This window comes from Chionomys nivalis, chromosome 11, assembly GCF_950005125.1.
Source record: "Chionomys nivalis chromosome 11, mChiNiv1.1, whole genome shotgun sequence".
Lineage (NCBI taxonomy): Eukaryota > Metazoa > Chordata > Mammalia > Rodentia > Cricetidae > Chionomys > Chionomys nivalis.
Genome location: NC_080096.1, coordinates 27,422,656 through 27,443,793, shown reverse-complemented (window position 1 = coordinate 27,443,793; position 21,138 = coordinate 27,422,656). Strand labels below are relative to the sequence as shown.

At 48.2% G+C, this 21,138-nt stretch overlaps 1 protein-coding gene across 3 annotated transcripts in view; it reads left to right on the top strand.

Moving 5' to 3' along the window:
- Positions 1-7,343: 7,343 nt before the first annotated feature.
- Positions 7,344-21,138, top strand: part of Inpp5b (inositol polyphosphate-5-phosphatase B) — a 67,902-nt gene continuing 54,107 nt past the window's right edge. The window contains exons 1-7 of one of the 3 annotated variants that reach the window (XM_057784535.1): positions 7,344-7,427; positions 7,961-8,087; positions 8,423-8,517; positions 11,658-11,755; positions 11,899-11,928; positions 13,484-13,594; positions 19,627-19,767. In XM_057784535.1, the coding sequence (XP_057640518.1) occupies positions 8,031-8,087; positions 8,423-8,517; positions 11,658-11,755; positions 11,899-11,928; positions 13,484-13,594; positions 19,627-19,767 (532 nt within the window). In that variant the 5' untranslated portion in view covers positions 7,344-7,427; positions 7,961-8,030. Of the gene's footprint in view, positions 7,428-7,960; positions 8,119-8,422; positions 8,518-11,657; positions 11,756-11,898; positions 11,929-13,483; positions 13,595-19,626; positions 20,005-21,138 lie in introns of those variants that run through there. The other 2 variants (XM_057784534.1, XM_057784536.1) reach the window with 2 other exon arrangements.

Below are 21,138 nucleotides of genomic sequence, written 5' to 3'. Positions count from 1 at the left end.
ACCAGCCCTTGTTCTGATTTGTTGTTTTTGATACCCAGGTTTATTAAGTATTGTAATCCTTTTGTTCTTAATGCCCATCAGCCTTGTTCTCACCAACTTCAGGAGCGGTTTAGGTTTAGGAGGTAATTATTACTGTGTGTCACATGAGGTAATTGTGTGTGTGTCTTACTCTATAGCCCAGACTGGCCTTGAACTCCCACGGGTCCTGCTTCAGCCTCTGTGTGCTGAGATTATAGGTCTTTGGCACCACGTGAGGCATGTGTAAAGTAATTGAGACCTAACCTTTCCCTTTATCATCTGCCCCTTCATTGGCACTCCCCAAATGAGCATCATGCTAGGCTGGACTGCCCTCAGTGGAGCCAACCATCAGTGTACATATAGGAGAAGACAGAAGGGAGAGCTGAAAGTGGCTCAAAGCTTGCCTGTTTTACGTGAAGAAATTAGCTGTAGTTGGCCTTGGCGGCACTAGCCTATAATCCCAGCACCTGGAGACAGAGGCAGGCATCTGAGTATCTGAGTCCAAAATCAGCCAGGATAACAGTGTGATACTGCCTTTAAAAAAAAAAATCCCAGCTGGGCGGTGGTGGCGCACGCCTTTAATCCCAGCACTTGGGAGGCAGAGGCAGGCGGATCTCTGTGAGTTCGAGACCAGCCTGGTCTACGAGAGCTAGTTCCAGGACAGGCTCCAAAACCACAGAGAAACCCTGTCTCGAAAAAAAACCAAAAAAAAAAAAGTTAGCTGGAGCCAGGCGTAGTAGCACAGGTCTGTAACTGAAGCTTCAGGCAGGTCAGGCAAGAGGCTGGCAGCAGGAAGGAACTGCTCCGGCTTCCGCATCAGTGCTCCCCATTTCAGAAAGAACTAGAAGTTCTGCCTGTGAGCACGGTCACTGAAGCCCGAAGAGAATGCCCCAGAGGCCTCTTAGCACAGGGACCCTAAGCTGACTTGTTTTTCAGGCATTACTGTTGAAGAACCCTGACTTGTCTCAGGGTATTTGTTTACACCGCCACTCCAAAACTGCCAATCACAATTGGCTGACCAGAATGAACAATAGAGGTTTTGGAGGACCCAGGATATATATAGAGAAATACAGGAAGTAGTAGGGAAAGGTGTAGAGTCACAGGCCCTTTGGATCAGGGGAAGAAGAGAGAGGGGCTCACTCTCTGCGACTTCTCTAGTGAGGTTACCCTTCCACCCCCGCACCCCATATTCACTAATGGAACAATATAAATAAAGTTCCTCTGGCGTCCAAACGTATGGCTTTAGATCACACGGAGGCAAAGCCATAGACACTGCTCAGGTGACTTACCCAAACCCCAGTGGTTTTTCTGCCACAGGGGTTTCTCCCTCAGGTCCCCCAGTATCCACTTTTGCTTGCTCCCTATCCCCAGGGGTTGCAGGTTTTCCCCAAGGCCTCTCAGCAGCTGGGCGACCTTGACAAACCCTCCCCCCATCTTCGGGGCTAGCCAGGCTGCTTGGATACCATGCCAAGGCACCTATTGCTGAGCATCACAGCTGCCGCTCCCTCCCCTCCAAAACACAAAGAACTCTGCCATAGTTGCTGTCCATAGTCGCTGCTGTGGACAGACTCAAAAGTCATCAGATTTGGAGAGACACTGGGAATTTTTAATGACGGAATTAGGTTTTATGTTAAAAAAAAAAAATCCCATGTTAAGGGTGGTGAATATAGGCCGGCAGTGGTGGCGCACGCCTTTAATCCCAGTACTACATGAGTTAGTTCCAGGACAGGCTCCAAAGCTACACAGAGAAACCCTGTCTCAAAAAACCAAAAAATAAAAATAAAAAATAATTTAAAAAAGAACAGAAAGAGGTAATAAAGACCCCAGAGATAGATTACACAATGCTTTATTAATTTAATAGTTTTTAAATGAAGAGAGAGGAATGACACCTGCAGAGACTTTTTCTAAAATTAGTTAGTACTCTATATGACCATTAATATGACAGAAAGTTTAGGATATATATATATATATATATATACACATATATATATCTTATAAATTTTATACAGTAAGTAAGGCTGTTAAAGAATTAATATAAAACCAAAAGATTATGAGATTAGTGACAATAAAATAGTCCTTAAATATTTATTGATTGATTGATTGATTGATTGATTGATTTTTGAGGCATGGTTTCTCTATAGCTTTTGGTTCCTGTCCTGGAACTTGCTCTTGTAGACCAGGCTGGCCTCGAACTCACAGAGATCCACCTGCCTCTGCCTCCCAAGTGCTGGGATTAAAGGCGTGCACCACCACTGCCCGGCAAGATTATCTTTCAAGATCAGTAATAAAGTGATTGGTTCTTTCTTGTAACTATAAAAGGCAGCCATGTAAGGGAGACGGAAAACATGGTGGTTTTTACTTGTGTTCATTGTAATCGTTCACTTGAAAATTAGAACGCAACCACATTGCAATTTTTATATTACCTGAAAGGTTTTGCTGGGGTACATAAGCTCTAAGGGAAAGAATAAAGACAGAGTTAGAAGGAATTAGAAGGAAAACATCAAGAATAAAGATAGAAGGAGAAGGAAACCATCAAGAGAGACAGAAAGGAATTTTGGATAGAGATAAGAAAAGAGAATGTAGAACACAAAATGGAGTATACAGAAGAAGAATAAAGAAGGGAATTATCAAGAGAGTGTGTGAGTATTTTTTCCCTTAAGCCCCTCAGATAAAAAAGTCACAGCATGCTGACTCCGGGGATTTCCCTTTGATTCCCGTGCTGCTGGAGGCTGGTCCCCCAGGCAGTAAAACCAAAAACTCCCTAATCTTGGGATAGAGCCTTCTGAGCCCCTCTGTGACCCAAAGTTTCCCTGGCCTGTGCTCTACTCTCCCACTCTGCCATCCTCCCCACAACTTCAGATGTTGGAGGTAAACGAGGCCAGATCAGAGATACCCGATATCTACTTCATGTCCCTGCACACGCTCCAATGCTCTCTTCCTAGGCCTGAAATGCTGCTGTTGCCATGCCAACATATATTCTCAGAGGGGACTGCTGCTGGAACGCAGGTCCTTTTATGTTTGTCTCATATTGTTGCTCTGACAGGGAGGAAAGAGACTTCCTAGGACCTCAAATGGTCTACTAGCCGTCTCACCTGCTCCCCAGCCTCAGTCCATTTGTCTGTATAATGCAATCATGGGAGTCTCTGCGGCCTCCCTTGGGATGCTCAGGACTGGTCCTCTACTCTCCTACTCAAGATGTCTGGGGTTAATGGTTGTCACAGGACCGCTTTCCTCAAAGGTATGTGTCCTCAGTTCTGAGACCCTGGGACCAATCCTAGCCTCGGGCTTGTTGTTGAAGCAGTCCTTCCTTTTCTCCTGACTCCACACCTCTCCATTCAACCCTTGCACAGCCTTTCCTTGACCTGTGACCTTTGATCCGGTTACTTCCTGCTGTGTCTGTAGTCTCCTCTTCCTCCTGTCAGTTCTACTGCTGGTCTTCCTGGGAGCCTAGACTCTGACAAGAGGTCAGTTAACCCCTGCTCCAGTCCAGGTAAGCGGCAGGTGTAGGAGACAGACCTTTCCTGACTGATGCTCTCCACTTGAAATGGGCCACAGCACTCAAACCCTGCATAGCTTCCACTGCTTTGGAGCCATGTACACCCAGGAGGTGAGGTCTCTCACCAGGTAGCAGAATGACAGTCTGGGAACAACACAGCAAGGCAGGGGGCAGGGCATGATGGCACCCAGAAGGGACACCACTCTAAGATGAAAAAGAGTAGGGATCCAGAGATTCAGGGGACAGAGATTCAGAAATGGGAGGGAGAAAAGTCCCTTTTATGATGCTGCCCCCAGCTCTGACTTCCGTAGTCACTGACTCACCCTACCCTTCCATAGATCTTCACGTCTCAGCTCTGTTTGCACCAGTCCCCGATCTCTATCAACATCCAGACCTATAAATCCATATCTGGCTGACCCCTGCCTTTGAGGTCTTCATCAACTCCCCAAAGCTGAGTTTCCTACTCTCAACAGTGGAATCTAAGGAGAGTTAGCTACATTTGTGGAGAAGCAGCCTCCCTGGGGTTGAGCAGGCTTGACCCTCTCTGCTTTGCATAAGACAGGGCATCAGGTGGAATTTTCCAGTCTCCAGGTCGAGACCCCTTGTTTCTGACTTGCTGGTTTTCTGGGCACTGACTGCCTGATTTCATGGGGAAGCTCAGCTCAGTTCTTGTTTCATTGAGGCGTCTTGCCTTCATGAGCTGGGCAAAGGGGAAGAATCAGATGATTGATCTTGCCTGTTCTTGTAGCTCTAATTGTCCAGCTCAGGCCACATTGCAGGCTGCAGCCAGGCCTGCATGGTGGATATACCCAGGTGTCATGAAGTTGGCACTGGCCCCTACTACCCAGAGTGCTGTCACGCCTAGGCCTCAGGTGGCTGCCCACAGATGGATGGTACTTTGCAACAAGGCCCTCCCAGGAGTCACCAGGAGCCCCCTGCTCTGGCTGCTCCTCTGCATTCTCTACAGCTGTCCCCAGCGCACTGCTTGAGAGCAGCATTCGAGAAGACTATGTGGGTCCTGCCTGTCTCCTCATTTCCCTGTTCCAAATCCTGAATCTTTAGCAAGGAGGACTTGTCAAGTCCAAGCTCTTTCCTTCCCCACTCGCAGGCCTGAATATGGGCCCTCCAAGGCTCTTATCCCCAACTTCAAGAAACCTGAGCTTTACTGGAGGGGATATACCTGCCTGACCCACATACCGTGGGAAGATCCCTAAATTCTGCACAGAGAGTTTCTTCATCTACAGAAACTGCCTAGCCCCAGCTCATTTCCCCAGACCCTCCCTCAAGCCATCAGCATTAAGGGGTTTCCCTGCTTTCCTTCAGCAACCTCCACCCTCTTGATCTCTAACCAATTCTCTTTTGCCTCATCTCCCCACGTAGCTTTGAAACTGCAGTCCAATAAACCTGACTCCAGTTTCAGTTATGTTGTGGATATTTCTAAGAAGAGACAACCAGGAAGACATACCCACTTCTGGAAGGGGTTTATTTGCACATGCAGATGGAACTGGTTATCCGAACGCAGTTTGGAACAAGGAGGAGGGGGATAAGTTAAAAGTTACAGTGGGGGTCAGTGAGATGGTTTAACAGATAAGAGCATGTTTGTTCCACTAAGCCCGATGACCTGAATTTTGATCATTCACATGGTGGAAGGAACCAACTCCTACAAGTTGTTCTCTGACCTCCACAAACAACACATATGCTGTGGTGTGTGTGTGTACACAAATACATGTAAAATTTTAAAAATTATTTTTAAACATCATAGTGGTCACCCACTGTAATACCAGCATTGGAAACCTGAAACAGGAGAATTAGGAGTTTGAGGGAAATTCTAGACCAGCCTGGACCAAACAGTGAGACCCTGTCTCAAAACAACAGCAAGAAGTAACAGCGGCCATCCCTTATCCAGCGCTAGCCCAGCTGCTGCTGTTCCTTTCCCGTGGGACCAAGCTGAAACACAAAATATCCGGTAAGCTAATTTGCTGAGTAATTAATTCAGTGACTATGTTCTGGACTGGAGATGTGGCTCAGTGGTAGAGTATTTAATGCTGGCTTCCTAGGTTCCACCACTGCTCAAAACAAATGAATGGGGCTGGAGATGTGGCTCAGTGGTAGAGTATTTAATGCCGGCTTCCTAGGTTCCACCACTGCTCAAAACAAATGAATGAGGTTCTAAGAGCCACTATGCCAGAAACTGCCAGGAGTGGTGAGGGTAAGCTCAGCCTGGTCCTCAGGGAGCATCCAGCTTACTGAAGTAGCCAATAGTTGAGAGAGAACCATTCTAGAATCTTCCATTTGAGCTAGTTTTTTTGCTTTTGTCTTGAACCATGTTCTTGTTTTTTTGTTTGTTTGTTTGTTTTGTTTTGTTGAGACAGGGTTTCTCTATGTAGCTTTGGCTGTTCTTGAACTAGCTCTTGTAGACCAGGATGGCCTCAAACTCACAGAGGTCCACCTGCCTCTGCCTCCCATGTGCTGGGATTAAAGGGGTGCGCCACTACTGCCTGGCATTGAGCTACATTCTTAACCTAGATGGGAACAATGAAGCCTGGAGGGAAATAGTCCGATTAATGGCCAATAGAATGTGGGGAAAGAGCTCGAAAACAAAACCTACCTAGGGCTGTCTAGAAGACCTGGGCAGGAGGGGGTGGGGGTGAGTTGAGTGTGATGGCTCCATAGTCAAGGACACCTAATGCTCATTCTGAGGACCCAGGTACAATCCCCTACACACCTGTCAGGCGGATCACAACCTCCTGTAACCAGCTCTGAGGATCTGATGAACTCTGTCCTCCTTGGGTATGTGCACACACGTGGTGCACAGAAACTCATGTAAGTACACACACATACACACAAATTTAAAAAAAAAATAACTGAGCCGGGCGGTGGTGGCGCACGCCTTTAATCCCAGCACTCGGGAGGCAGAGGCAGGCGGATCTCTGTGAGTTCGAGACCAGCCTGGTCTACAAGAGCTAGTTCCAGGACAGGCTCCAAAACCACAGAGAAACCCTGTCTCGAAAAACCAAAATAAAAAATAAAAAAAATAAATAAAAATAAAAAAATAACTGAACAGGATTGGAGAGATGGCTCAGAGGTTAAGAGCACTGATTGCTCTTCCGGAGGTCCTGAGTTCAATTCCTAACAACCACATGATGGCTCACACCCATCTGTAATGAGATCTGATGCCCAGAACACTGTATATATGATAAATAAATTAATTAAAAAAATAAAGGAACAAATCTTTAAATAAATAAATAAATAAAAGAGCCAAGAGGGCCACATCTTCCTTCACTCTAGGAATGGTATCCTCCACACACTGCATGTCCCATCGGCGGACAGGAAGAGCTAGCTAGCTAGGCCTGAAGAACACTCGGCAGTTCCTAGCTGGGAAAAATGACTTAGGAATTGCAGTCAGGCTTTTCTCTGAGTTCCAGCACTTGTTGGCTGCAGGCTTTGTCAAACGGCTTCACTTCTCTGTCCCGTTGTTTCTCTACCTGGAAAATAGGACCGGTGGTTCGGAGTACATCAGGGCGGGGCAGTCATTTGGAAGAGTTTCAGGAGAGTATAAAATATGTGAAACGCTGAGGATGGAATTAACTCGAAAATAAAAGTTAACATTCTTTCCGTTAGGGTAACGTGACCATCTTCCTTCCGCCTTTGATTTGGTGGGCTGAGAAAGGCGTTCCTCAGACAGCCTGTCCAGAACTGGGACGCCAGCGTATGCTAGGATCCCATACCAGGCTCTAGATGGTAGATCCTCATTGGAGCGGGAGACCCACCCACTTGCTAATGATTGACTCGGGCATGCTGGGACTTGCAGGCAGGCTGACCAGCCTGTGACGCCAGGGCCGTTGGGAAATGTAGTCCTTTGCCTGGTCCGGGACATCGGTGTCCCACCGGCTCAGCGGTGACAGCTCGGGAGGTAGGCGGCAATGACAAGGGTCTGAAATAGGTGCAGAGTGGGAGGGAGCTTGCAAGCTGGCTGTTGGGGCCCCTGTCCTGTGGGTACCAGAATGGACACCCCGGCCTGCAGCTGATGCAACGGGGCCTGCTGGGTGCGGTGGGGGCAAGGAACACCGGGACACTTTTCTATTCTCCAAGGAAAAAGGAGCGGGACTGGGTTTTTCTCCTTTATAAGATTCTCCTAGCGGAGAATAAGTCTTGTCTCCTATGCCTATTTGGACACGTTACCAATCTCTCCCAGAGATGCGCCAGATGGACCACAACTGCTTCTTGCAGAGGGAGTCACAGCTATGCCCAGAAGCCAGGGGACCAGCAAGTATACTGGATCCCACTGGAAGCATCTGGTTGCCCTCCCAAAGGGAGATCCAGCCAGGGTCAAAGGAAAGAAAAGTCATTCCCTTGAAACGTAGAGGAAAAGTGTAGGAAAGAGAGGGAGGCCCCAGACTCTGCAAAGGAGATCCTTTGCAAAGGTCTCTCCTACCACCCCCACAGCCCCCTGAAGCAGCTCTGTTGCAGCATGGGAGGGTCCCACCTGCCCTACACCAGAGTTTGACGGCTCAGCATGGACCAGTCTGTGGCGATCCAGGAGACGCTGGCTGAGGGGGAGGATTGCACCATCATATCCTTGGCCTTGGAAAGTGGGAGGGAAGGTGTGAAAATATATGTCCGCTTTCTCTCTAAGCCATATGGAAATAGTTAAAACAGTATTTACTAAGTATTCTCATGGCTCTGGTTTCTCTACTAGGTGCTTTAAATATGCAGATATCCTCCCAACAAGCTGTGAAGTTGGGGACTATTATACCCATTTTACAGATGAGGAAAGCTCAGAGAAGTGAAGTAATTGGCCGAGGTCGCACAGTTAGCGGGAGGGAGAAACGTGGCTGTGGTGGGTGGAGTGGGCGGGATGGGGAGGCTTGTTCTTGGCTTTCAGTTTCCCTTCACCCAGAGCAGCAGGCTGTACAAGGTGTGCTATGTAAGGGAGACAGCAGGCAGAGCCGCCTGCTGGGGCTGGTGCGGTGCCGGCTGGAAAACGACGCCCAGGAGCATGCGTAAGTAGGGTCAGCTCGCCCGCGCAGGCCGAGGGTTGTTCTTCACTGTCCTCCAACTTGACTTCAGTCAGTCCGTCTGAGCCTCCCAGAGTAATTAACATAATGACAGTGTTCTTGGAACACTGTGTTCTAAGCCCTTTGTAATCAGCAAGAAGTAACGTGGAAGCTTCTAGAGAAGAGGCAGTTATCACACCCGGCTAGATTCTGAGCTGGCGGGAGTGCCTGAGTTCAGATCCAGACGCTGTGATCTTCATAGTGCGTTTACTCCGAGCAAAGATCAGAAGGCTGAACTGGAAATGGGAGCTCGCGCCAGTAATCCCAGAAAGCTGAGGCAGGACCGTCACAAGTTCCAGGCCATCCTGGCCTACATAGTGAGACTAAGCTAGCGTAGGCTAACAGAGTGAGAGCCTACCTCAGTAAGACAGACGATTGCTCAGTGGTTAGAATGTGTACTGCTCTCGCAGAGGATCTGAATTTGGTTCCTAGCATCCCCACACACATCCAGTGGCTCATAACCCCTGTGATTCTAATTCCAGGGGGATCTAAACCCTCTTCTGGACTCTGTGGGCACTTTGTGCAGTCACACATGAGTGAGTTAAAAAATTAAATAAATATTTAAAGAGAGAGAGGGAGAGCTGGAGATGGTTCAGTTAGTGAACACAAGCGTGAGGACTCGAGTTTGGATCTCCAGGACCCATGGAACAAGCTGGGGTGTGGGGTGTGGCAAGATGGCTAAATGGGTAAGAACACTTGTTTCTGCAGAGGACCTAAATTTAGTTCCCAGCACCTACATCAGGCTCACAGCTACCTGTAACTCCAGCTCCATGGGTGCAGATGCCCTCTTCAAGTCTCTGTGGGCATCCGCACACTTGACACACACACACAAAACTAAAAATAAGTCCTAAAGAAGTTAGGGGAGGGCCGGGCGGTGGTGGCGCACGCCTTTAATCCCAGCACTTGGGAGGCAGAGGCAGGCGGATCTCTGTGAGTTTGAGACCAGCCTGGTCTACAAGAGCTAGTTCCAGAACAGGCTCCAAAACCACAGAGAAACCCTGTCTCGAAAAACCAAAAAAAAAAAAAAAAAAAAAAAAAAAAGAAGTTAGGGGAGGTAGAGAGACAGGTGGATCCCTGAAGCTCATTGACTAGCTAGTCTAGCTGAATCAAGGTGTTTCAGGTTCACTGAGAGACTCTGTCCCAAAAAATAGGAATGTAGGGCTTGGAGAGATGGCTTAGAGGTTAAGAGCACTTGTTGGTCTCTCAGAGAACCTGGGTTCGATTCCCTAGCACATGGTGACTCACAACCATCAATAACTCCAGTTCCAGGGAATCTGACACCCTCTTCTGACCTCTGCCAACAGCAGGCAGGCACACATATGGCACCAAAACACATGGAAGCAAAATATCCATACACGTAACATTAAATGAATAAATCTAAAAAAAAATTTTAAAAAGAGGAGAGTGGTTGAGGAAAGATACCTGAGGGTCACAAATGCCACAAACAATAAAAATTTAAATATTAAAAAAGAGATTAATGGCTGAGAATGGTGGCACAGGCCTTTGATCCCAACACTTGGGAGGCAGAGGCTGACAGGCACCTGTGAATTCGAGGTCGGCCTCGTTTACATAATGAGTTCCAAGACAGCCACAGCTACAGAGAGTGAGCCTGTCTTGAAAAAGTGTTCATTCAGTGTTGCCTAGCAACACTGCAACTTCCACAGGAGCAGAGGGAGTAAATAAAACCTGTGAAGGTCTTATAGCTTGTAAATGAACCTCAGGGTCTCAGAGCCAGGAGGAAGGGGGCTTTCGACATTTTCTGATCTGCCGCTCCAACTTGATAGGTGGTGAGACTGAAGTACAGGGAGCCGAATTGGCTTTGTAAGTCTACACTGTCCCTGTCACTGACGTGCTAGATGTCACCAAATTGGATTTTCTTCCAGCTGTGAGGAGTTATGCTTTGATGACCTCATCCACAAACTACAGCTTTTCTGGGCACCGTGGATGGAGAAGGCCTGAGGCACAAGTACTACTAGGGCACTGCCAGCCACGCACTACAGACCTACAGGTTATCACTAAAGGAGTATTGGCACAAGACACCCCTAGACCAAGTTCTCAGCACAAAGGAGATTTATTTGCCCCAGAGGGCCAAAGGGCAGGGAAAAGAAACAAAGACAGGAGATAGAGGATAGGGAGAAGGCAAAAGGCAAAGGAGAGGGGAAGGGATATTTTCCCAGAGGGATAAAGGATTGCATCTGGAGAAGAGACAGATGTGGACCATAGGCAAACATAGGCAAAACGGGAAACCCCATATTAGGGTGAGGTGTTTAATTTTGGTTGGGTATGTTAATTAGGAAGTCAAAAGGGGGCTTTTGATTGCTAGACTTCAATACTTTGATAGCTGGACATTGGTGGTCAGCCTCAGGGAGAGGAAGCACCAGTAAGAGATTGGTGGCTTCAGGTTTAGCAAGTAGAGGGGATGGGGGAAGAGCAAGGCCTGCCAGAGCCATGCTTGCCAGGCCCAGGCCTTCTAGAGCCCCTTCAACTACAAGCACTCCAATGTTGCAGGCCTTTCTTTGGACTGCCAGCTCCCGGATAATGACACAGAGACTTCTTATTAAGTATAAAAGCTTGGCCTTAGCTTAGGCTGATTATCAACTTGCTCTTAAAACTTAAATTAGGTTGGGTGGTGTGGCGCACATCTTAAATCCCAGCACTCGGGAGGCAGAGGCAGACGGATCTTTGTGAGTTCAAGGCCAGTCTGATTTACTGAACTAGTTCCAGGACAGCCAGGGCTACACAGGGAAAACCTTTCTTGGAAAAACTAAAAACCAAAACCAAAACAAAACAAGCAAACAAACAAAAAGCCTTAAACTAACCTGTTTATATTAAACCTACGTTCTGCCACGTGGCTCATTACCTCTCTTAAGTATCTCACATCCAACTTACTCCGAATCTGGCTGGTGAATCTGCTAATTTGTCATCTCATATTCTTTCCCAGAGTTCCTATCTCTGCCTAGCTATTGGCCATTCAGCTCTTTATTAAGCCAATCAGAAGGTGCCTTAGGTGGTGAGGAAGGACATTTTAAATACGAAAAGATTATCCCAAGTCTCCAAAGTGTACTTCTTCTGCCTTCTGCCCTCAGTCTCTTCCTGTATACACACCGGAGGATGGCCATCACAGGAGAGGATGTATCTCTGGACCAGATAGTACCGCTCTCAAGAGATTTTACGCTGGAAGAAGGTGCTAGTCGGGCTGGGTGGTATGAATGACTCTCCTCCCCCCATCTCCATCATCTCTGCCCTTACTGTAGGGGTGGGTAGGGATGGAGGAGGATGTGAGACAGGGTGTTGAGTTGCTAAAGGCATTCTCATTTCCTCCCTCAGTGTCCCCAGATGGTGAACTCTACATCCTTGGTGAGTAGTCTTTTCAATCTGGGTTCCTGTTGGGGCACTGGGACAGGATCTTAAGGCAGAGAGAAGGGTGTAAATGAGAACATTCCTCGGTGGGTGTGATGCTATGTGCCAGGAATCCTAGCATGTAGAAGGCTGAGGTAGGGGGATTGCCTTGCCTGGATGATGTAGTGAGTGTTAGGAATATTTCCTAACCGAGCCACTCCACTGATGCAAAATAATCCCAATCAAACCAAAATTAGGCCGAATTAAAAGATATCCAGGCTTAATTAGATACCTGCGCTCCTGGGTGGCCCCGAGGGGAAATGGGAAGCTGCCAACTCGACCACCGACCACTGGTGAGGAAGTGGGAAACCACGTGTTTATTTTCTGGGGAGCAGTTTAAATAGCCTGTGGGAGTGGTCTTGGCCTTTCCTAGGGAGGAGTCAAGGTTCAAGGGGCATAGGGGAGGGGCCTCCAAGGACGAAGATGGAGGCTGGGATTACAGTGAGTTCTAGACCAGCCAGAGCTATAGACTGAGACTGTTTCAAAATCCAATGACAAAAAAAAAAAAAATGCTTGTTTGGTGGGATGACTTAGTGGAGAAAGATGCTTGCTGCTAAGCAACTACCTGAGTTTGAGCCCCAGAACCCACACGGCAGACCGAGAGAACTAGTTCCTGGCAGTTGTGCTCTAGCTGTGATACACATGTGTGAGCACAAACATGCACACGCGCATGCATACACACACACAAATAAATGAATAAATGTAATAAAAAGGAGACTTTCCTGATACCCATACTGTGGTAACTGAGACCCTGAGTCAGACCGTGCCCCCACTACCAGCTGTTTTCCTTCCGTCACTCCCTCATCACTGCATTTAAGTCCTCCCCAGTGCTTTTCTTCTTCTTTTTTTTTTTTTTTAAATATTTATTTATTTATTATGTATACAATATTCTGTCTGTGTGTATGCCTGCAGGCCAGAAGAGGGCACTAGACCTCATTACAGATGGTTGTGAGCCACCATGTGGGTTGCTGGGAATTGAACTCAGGACCTTTGGAAGAACAGGCAATGCTCTTAACCTCTGAGCCATCTCTCCAGCCCCTCCCCAGTGCTTTTCATCACCTCAGACATCACTGGTTGTCATCACAGAGCACTTGTTCTTCCTCCTCCTCTTCTTCTTCATTTTTGTTTTTTTTTTTTTTGGTTTTTCAAGACAGGGTTTCTCTGTGGCTTTTTGAGCCTGTCCTGGAACTAGCTCTGTAGACCAGACTGGTCTCGAACTCACAGAGATCCGCCTGCCTCTGCCTCCCGAGTGCTGGGATTAAAGGCGTGCGCCACCATCGCCCGGCTTTCATTTTTGTTTTTCAAGACAGGGTTTCCCTGTGTAGCTCTGGCTGTCCTGGAACTCCCCCTGTAGACCAGGCTGGCCTTGAACTCACAGAGATCTTCCTGTCTCTGCCTCCTGAGTGCTGGAATTAAAGGTGTGCGCCACCACTGCCTGGCTGAGATTCCACTTTTTAAAGCACATTTTAGTCCTTAGCTCCTGGTGGCCTCATTTCTTGCCTCCTCTTTACAGGCTCTGATGTGATGGTACAACTGGACACAGCTGAGCTAAGGCTTGTATTCCAGCTACCCTTTGGCTCACACACCAGAATGTTCCTCCAGGAAGTTGCCAGAGCTTGTCCAGGTAGGGAAGAGCAAAATTTCCAGGGAAGACGGTGTTGGTTGGAGACACTACAGGCGTGTGTCACCACACCTGGCCAGCCTTTGTTTCACCGTTTTGGGTTTCTGAACCTGAGTGGTAACTGGGCCACGACTCTGAGGATATGGGGCTTCTTCCAAGCTAGCTGGCAGTCCTAAATTCTCTATATCCATATCTACAACTAAGAAAAGTCTGTCAAATGGTCTCTGGCCTTAAACGCTACTCTGTTCCCCACTGCAGCTGAAGAAAAAGTCTAACTTTGACCCAGCAGACAGAAGTTAGTGGCCAAGCCGGGCGGTGGTGGCGCATGCCTTTAATCCCAGCACTTGGGAGGCAGAGGCAGGCGGATCTCTGTGAGTTCGAGACCAGCCTGGTCTACAAGAGCTAGTTCCAGGACAGGCTCCAAAACCACAGAGAAACCCTCTCTCGAAAAAAACCAAAAAAAAAAAAAAAAAAAGAAGTTAGTGGCCATTTAATAGAATTTGTTTAGTTGGGAGGTCAGCCAGGCAAGCAGAGGAGTGTTTGTATATAGAGCAGAGGACCAGGGTTACTATGCAAATTCATTCATATGCTAGGTGCTGGGGCTCAGGTGCTCACCCAGCCATTGCGGAGGAGTTCCTTTAAAGCTAACATCTTGTCTCTGCAGGAATGTACGGAGGGTTTGTCTCCTATTGTAACTGCCCATGGGGCCTGACCTTTTGGTTCCAAGCATCTCACGAGATGTGTGACTGGCTTTGGAGACAAATTGGCTTTGGGGGTGAAAGGAGATCAGGTCAAGAATGACAGAGCCTTGAATGGTTAAGGAGTTTAAGTGTTATCCTATAAGCAGGGGAACTTTACCTCTAAATCATAAAATAATAAAGATAATTAATTTATGATTGTTAGTAGTGGTTGTAGGTAGGGATAATAATAATTCAGGTTGGGCAACCCTAACGTGGAAATACAAACTGGCAATCCTCCAAAATTCAACCTTAATTTTTGGTTTTGTTTTATTTTTTTGAGACAGGCTTTCTCTGTGTAGCCCTGTCTTTTCCAAAACTTGTTCTGTAGACCAGGCTGGCCTCGAACTCACATCTACCTGCCTTTACCTTTGAGTGCTAGGACTAAAGGTATGTGCCATTATAACAGGCTCAAACTTTTTTTTTTTTTTTTTTTTTTTTTTTTTTTTTTTTTTTTTTTTAGCCCAGGGCTGCCTCAAGCCTGCTATATAGCTGAGAATGACATGGAACCACTGATCTTCCTGTCTCCACCTCTCAAATGCTAACAGTACAGGTCCAAATGTACTTTCTTAGTTTTCTTTAGGCAGGGTCTCATATAGACCAGCTTTGAACTCCTGATCCTTGTGGCTCTATTTCTCCAGTGCTAGGGTTACAGGTGTGGGTCCCCATGCCTGGGTTTTTAGAGTGCTGGGATCAAAGCAGGCCTAGTGCAGGCTAGAGGGCTACCCTACTGAAATACAGTTCCATTGGTTTTTCGAGACAGGGTTTCTCCGTGGTTTTGGAGCCTGTCCTGGAACTAGCTCTTGTAGACCAGGCTGGTCTCGAACACAGAGATCCGCCTGCCTCTGCCTCCCGAGTGCTGGGATTAAAGGCGTGCGCCACCACCCGCTCGGCTCAGTTCCATCCCTTTCATTCTTACTTCCTTGTTTTTCCAGACTGGGTTTCTCTGTGTAACATCCTTGACTGTCTTAGAACTCCTTCTGCAGACCAGGCTGGCCTTGAACTCACAGAGATCTGCCTATCTCTGTCCCCTGAGTGCTGGGATTAAAGGTGTGTGCCACCACCACCCGGTTTAGACTCTTTCCCATACCATAACCTTACAAGGTAGGTATTAACAGCATCTTAGGCTTAGTGAGGGCAAGTGCCCTGCCTGCCTATATGACTAGCAAGCTAGTAAACAGCGGGTGCATCCTAGGTGAGCCAGGACTTTCTAGATGTCCTCTGGATCCTGAGGCTTTTGCTCCAGGGCTTCCCTGGCTGGTGTCTTTCCATATAAACTGTTGAGAGACCGCTTCCTGGAGGAGGTGATGTTGAAGCCCAGACTATAAGGAAGAGCAAGCATTTTTTCCCCTGTCAGGCAAAAGGAGGGGAAAGGGCAGTGGGACTTAGGGGAGGAGCAATTGGTGGGACTGAACTTGGACAGGTGTGGAGAGAGCTGAGCCAGGAGAAGCTAGCAAAGGCAGCCCATGAAGAGTAACAAAGTACAGAGGGGCTTGGACTCTGCCCTGTAGCTTGTGCAGAGGCCTTACAAGAGTTTCCAAATGTTTCCAATTAGCTTAGCAAGTTTGAGAAGCTCTTCTGGCAACAAGTATGAGGGCAGTGAGAACCTGGAGCAGGGAAAGCAGTAGATAAGAAGGTATGTGCCACCATGGGTCAGGCATAAAGAATGAGGCTTAGGGGGCTGGAGAGGTGGCTCAGCAGTTAAGAGCACCAGGTGCTCTTGCAGGGGTCCTGGTGTGATTCCCAGCACCTACATGGCAGCTCATAACTATCTGGCCTCCTTAGGTAATGAGATTTGCAAGGTACACATGTATAGATGCTGGCAAAACATTCATTCACATAAAATAAATTGTTTTTTTTAAAATGAGGCTTAGACCAGGGACATGGCCGTGGGGCTGGGGAAGAAGGGTTAGAGAGATAGTGAGGAAATCATTCCGATGAGGTCAAAGGTACCATGAGTTTGGGTGGACAGCTTTATCCCAGCTGATCAGAGCAGTGCCTGCACACACTAGCCATGAGATAAATACTTGCGAGTGGATGAACAGATTACCGTGTTGTTACCTGTGGTCAGGGTCTGGACTCAGTGTTTCCAGGTTCTTGGCCTCTTGTCCAAAGAACTGAAAGAAGAGCTCACATGATTTGCAAAAGAAGCAAGCTAATTTCAGCAAAGCAAAGGTAGTGAAAGCTGTAGAGAGAGACATTGTCGAGACTGACAGTCGGCTGCCCGAGTTGGGGACACTCAAGGACCCTGTGCTACAGCCTAGTGTTAGAAGGAAGTTGTTACTACGGGGTGTAGTTGGGGCGGTTCTCTATTTTGATTGGGTAAGTTTATATTCATATATTCATTTTTTTCCTACTGCACATACCCCTTCCCATAATGCCTCTTGATTTTAATCGTATGCACTTCCAACTGTGCACAGGCATAAGATGGTAAGTAGAGACCTTTCTCTAAAGGATTATAGAGGACACAATGTCACCTTACTGCCAATGCACTCACACTAGTTCAGGCTGGGTCAGGCCTTCTATCCTTCACGTGTAGACGGATTGGGAGTAGGACTGAATAGAAAACTATCTAAACGTGATTGATATCAGAGGTAGGGAAACTAACACTATTGTTCAGAGGTAGGAGCATGTGTAGCCCATCCAGGTAGAAGGCTGAGGTGGTTGTGAGGTTGCTAGGTGCACTGTTCAGAGAGGGGTGTGTGTGTGCACAGTATGTGCAAGTGAAGGAATTAGGAAGCCAAATGAATTATTTTTTTTTTTTTTTTGGTTTTTCGAGACAGGGTTTCTCTGTGGCTTTGGAGCCTGTCCTGGAAATAGCTCTTGTAGACCAGGCTGGTCTCGAACTCACAGAGATTCACCTGCCTCTGCCTCCCAAGTGCTGGGATTAAAGGCGTGCGCCACCACCGCCCGGCCCAAATGAATTATTACAAGAGGTGTGTGTGTGGTGTGTGTGTGTGCATGAGAGAGACAGGCAGAGACATAGAGAGTGAGAGATCGATTGATTAAGGATATGTTACTTTTAGGCTTAAGGGTCTGTCTTCCAGATCTCTTACTCTCTTCCTTGATCTTTCCTTGGGGGTCCACACCCTGCCTGGGGTAAGCAGGAGGGAAGTTATGTACTAACTCTTATTTCTCTGGCTATTACGACAAGGAACCTGGGTGGCAGGGACAGATCTTTGGCTATCCATCAGTCAACACTTATACTTTTCATGTGAAGGGATTAGGGTCCAGGATGAGGCTCCAAGTGAAGGAACCAGGCTGTCCTCATTAATCCTCTCTGAGTGCCTTGTCCAAGAAACAACACGTAAAGAAAGGAATGAGCTCACATTAATGAGTACCTACTGTATGCTAGACATTTTTCTAGCTATCTAGGCAATGCAAAACAAACCATGGGGCTGGAGAGATGGCTCAGTGGTTAAGAGCATTGCCTGCTCTTCCAAAGGTTCTAAGTTCAATTCCCAGCAACCACATGGTGGCTCACAACCATCTGTAATGAGATCTGGTGCCCTCTTCTGGCCTGCAGACAACAGACATACATACAGATAGGCTATTGTATACATGATAAATAAATAAATATTTTAAAAAAACATGATTTTTTTTTTTTTACCTGTGGAGTAATAGTAGTAAGGAATAGCTATCCTGTTTTATTCATGACCGAAGTTTTAGGACAAAAGCCCTAGATCTGGTGACTCCAATAGTCTACTCTTGCCCACTGATTCCAATTTTGCAATTAAGGAGGCTAGTAATGGTCAGGTATGGTGGTGCACACCTTTTATCCCAGTACTCAGTTGGCAGAGGCAGGTGGACCTCTGTGAGTTCAAGGCCAGCCTGGTTTCCATAGCCAATTCCAGAACAGCCAGAGTTACATAATGAGACCCTGTCTCAACAAACAAAGTAAAATAAACCTTAAAAATATTTTTTTTAAAAAGGAGAGGGGCGCCGGGCGGTGGTGGCGCACGCCTTTAATCCCAGCACTTGGGAGGCAGAGGCAGGCGGATCTCTGTGAGTTCGAGACCAGCCTGGTCTACAGAGCTAGTTCCAGGACAGGCTCCAAAGCCACAGAGAAACCCTGTCTCGAAAAACAAAAAAAAAACAAACAAAAAACAAAAAAAACAAAAAAAAAAAAGGAGAGGGGCTTTTAAGTGTCGTGTATAAGCTGACACAGAAAATGTAAGACACATAACCCGAGACCATTCTGGAGCTGAAGTAACAAGATAGGTTTTGACACTAAAGCCCACAGAATGCAACTGTTTCAGCTGAGACCCCAGCTCAGCCACTTCCTGTATAAGAACGTGGTGGTTCTTTTACTTCTTCAGGCCTTCATTTTATGATCTGTTCGATGGAAAGGGAGAGATAAAGTTGCCTTACCTAATAATCTAGGGATGTTGTGACAGTGGTTGAGGCTGGCTAGGAGTTGGTGGTACTAAGGAACATTGGAAACAATTTGAAAGCAGTGTCCAGCCATGCCAGCCCAAGACTTGAGCTTAGGTCTCCTCAGTATGATGTCCTTGCAAATTCAATTCAGTTGGGTCTGGTTCATGCAGTTCTACAAGCTGAGCAGGCAGGACAACAAGAAGGGTTTAGTAAGAAGGGTTAATGCCAGGGCTTGGGAGTCAGAGGCAAAGGTTGCTCAGAACTTCTGGAGAGGAGGGGTGCCAATCAAGTTAGGCATACCTATCCTGGAAACTAGCTGTTATAGACCAGGCTGGCCAACTTCTGATCCTCCCAATTCTACGTCCTGAGTTCTGGAATTACAGGTGTGTCCCCACCACCACCACCACCGGTTTTATGTGGTACTGGGTATCGAACCCACAGCTTAGTGCATGCTAGGCAAGCTCTCTATCTACATCCGGAGGTCTCCAGAGAGCTTGTCTTAATAGTATATTTTATTACATATGAAATATAGTTTATTTCTGGGTTATGTGGAGTGGCCAGGAAGTTGCAGGTGGAGGTTGGCGGTAGTTAGATCCCCCAGCCCATTCTTCAGTGCCCGCATCCGTTTAAATCTCCTACTTATCACCCATTTTGTGACCGTGCATTTAGCTCTTCTGAACTTAGTTGCCTTCTCTATAAAATTAAGATAATAGTTCCCTATCTAATAAAATTCGCTGGATAATGACGCAGTCCTGTTTTGGCAGAGCACTTTCATCTTCATTTCTGTTAAATGCACTTCCGATCCACGCTGAGCAAGAAGAAAGCGGGCTCGAAGAGTCTCCACCACACACAGTCTTACAGAAGTGCAGCCGGCTTTTCAAACCCGTGGCTCAGTCTGTGCTCCATTGTCCCTGCCCACAGGTTTTGATCCTGAGATGCGGGATCCCGAGTTCCTGTGGCTGTCTAGATACAGGTGCGCAGAGCCAGAAGCCCAGTCTCTGAAACCGCGCGAGTGGAACTCGGACCCGGGTACCCCGAGCGGGTTCACGCCTATTGGAGGAGGCAGGTATCAGTCTCGAAATGCACAGCGAGGATTGGAGGATATCTTGCTTCAGGAGCTGCATTCTGCTAGAGTGGGCGGAACCACGGAGGAGTCGGGATTTCTATTGGCAGAGGAGGCGCACGGGGGCGGGCCCATGGGAGGACGGAGAGCGCGCGGCGGGCGGCGGGATGAAGTGCTTGAGGAAGCAGACTGGGAAATGTCGGCGGGCGGCGGCTCTCGGGAGCGCGACTGTGCAGGTCGGGCGGTCGCTGCGGAGCGGGGCTGCGGTGTCGGGCTTTCGGGAGGACTGGCGGGTCGGCCGATGGCCTTGTGGGACGAAGGCCGAGCTCTTGGCCACGGGCGAGGAGGGGGATGCTGAGGCTCAAGTTCTGCCGGGAAGTTCCTCTCCGCCGGGCGTGAGGGCGACAGGCCGGTGGTCCGCGGGTACCCGGGAATCCTGAGGCAGAGGGTTTAGGGAAGTCGCGTTGGTGGCCGAGTGCGTGACCTCGGGCTGCTTGTTACGCCTCTCGGCCTTTCGGTTTCTCCAGTCGAGGTAGTTCCTCCGTCCTGGCCTTGGAGAGGGTGGCGAGTGTCTGGGGGGTGTGCGCGACGGTGACAAGAGTCGTCTTCGCAGGAGGTGCGGTGTGTGCTGGCGCTCCCTGTGCGCCACAGCCGCTGGGACAGAGTGGCCCGCGCACGTAGCCGGAGTGCAGGGGAGCCCTGGCTACCCTGCGATCCTCAGGGGTGGCCCTCGGGGATGAGGTGACAGGTGAACCCAACTACGTTTTTTGTCACTTGTCCATGGGTTGGATAATGTGCAGCACAGAGGCTAATTGTTGAACCCGATATTGTCCTTTGCAGAGGGAGAGAGAGGCTCGGGGCTGAAATTTGGGTCAGCCCCATGGTTTAGGGCTCGCTGGTGGTTGTTTTTCCCCAAGGTGTTGTCCACGAAGCATCAGGCTCCTGAGGGCTCTGGCGCAATTCCGAATCCCCATTTCTGCTACTCCTGTCCGTCCTCTGCTGGCGATGAAAGCCTGTCAAGTAGCCTTGTCAAGTATGGGCCAGGACGTTTGCAATGACAAGACTTGGAAAGTATGAAGGTTGGGGCGAGGTGACACGTTGGGCAAGTGTTTGTAAAAAAACGAGAGGAAGCTAGGTAGCGGAGGACTTCCTCGAAACTACCGCGATGGCACCGAAGCTCCCCCTCCACTCCCCCCCACCCCGACACCCATGGCACAGATAGTGCGCCTCACAGGCTTATCTCAAGGCCCACTGCGCGCCTCTTGCTTCAGTTTCTATAACCTGCTGGCTTGTGGTACTGGCACTGGTGAGTGTTTAAGATGAACATCCTCTTCTTCTCCTTCACAAGAGGCTGCCAGAAATGCCGTTCA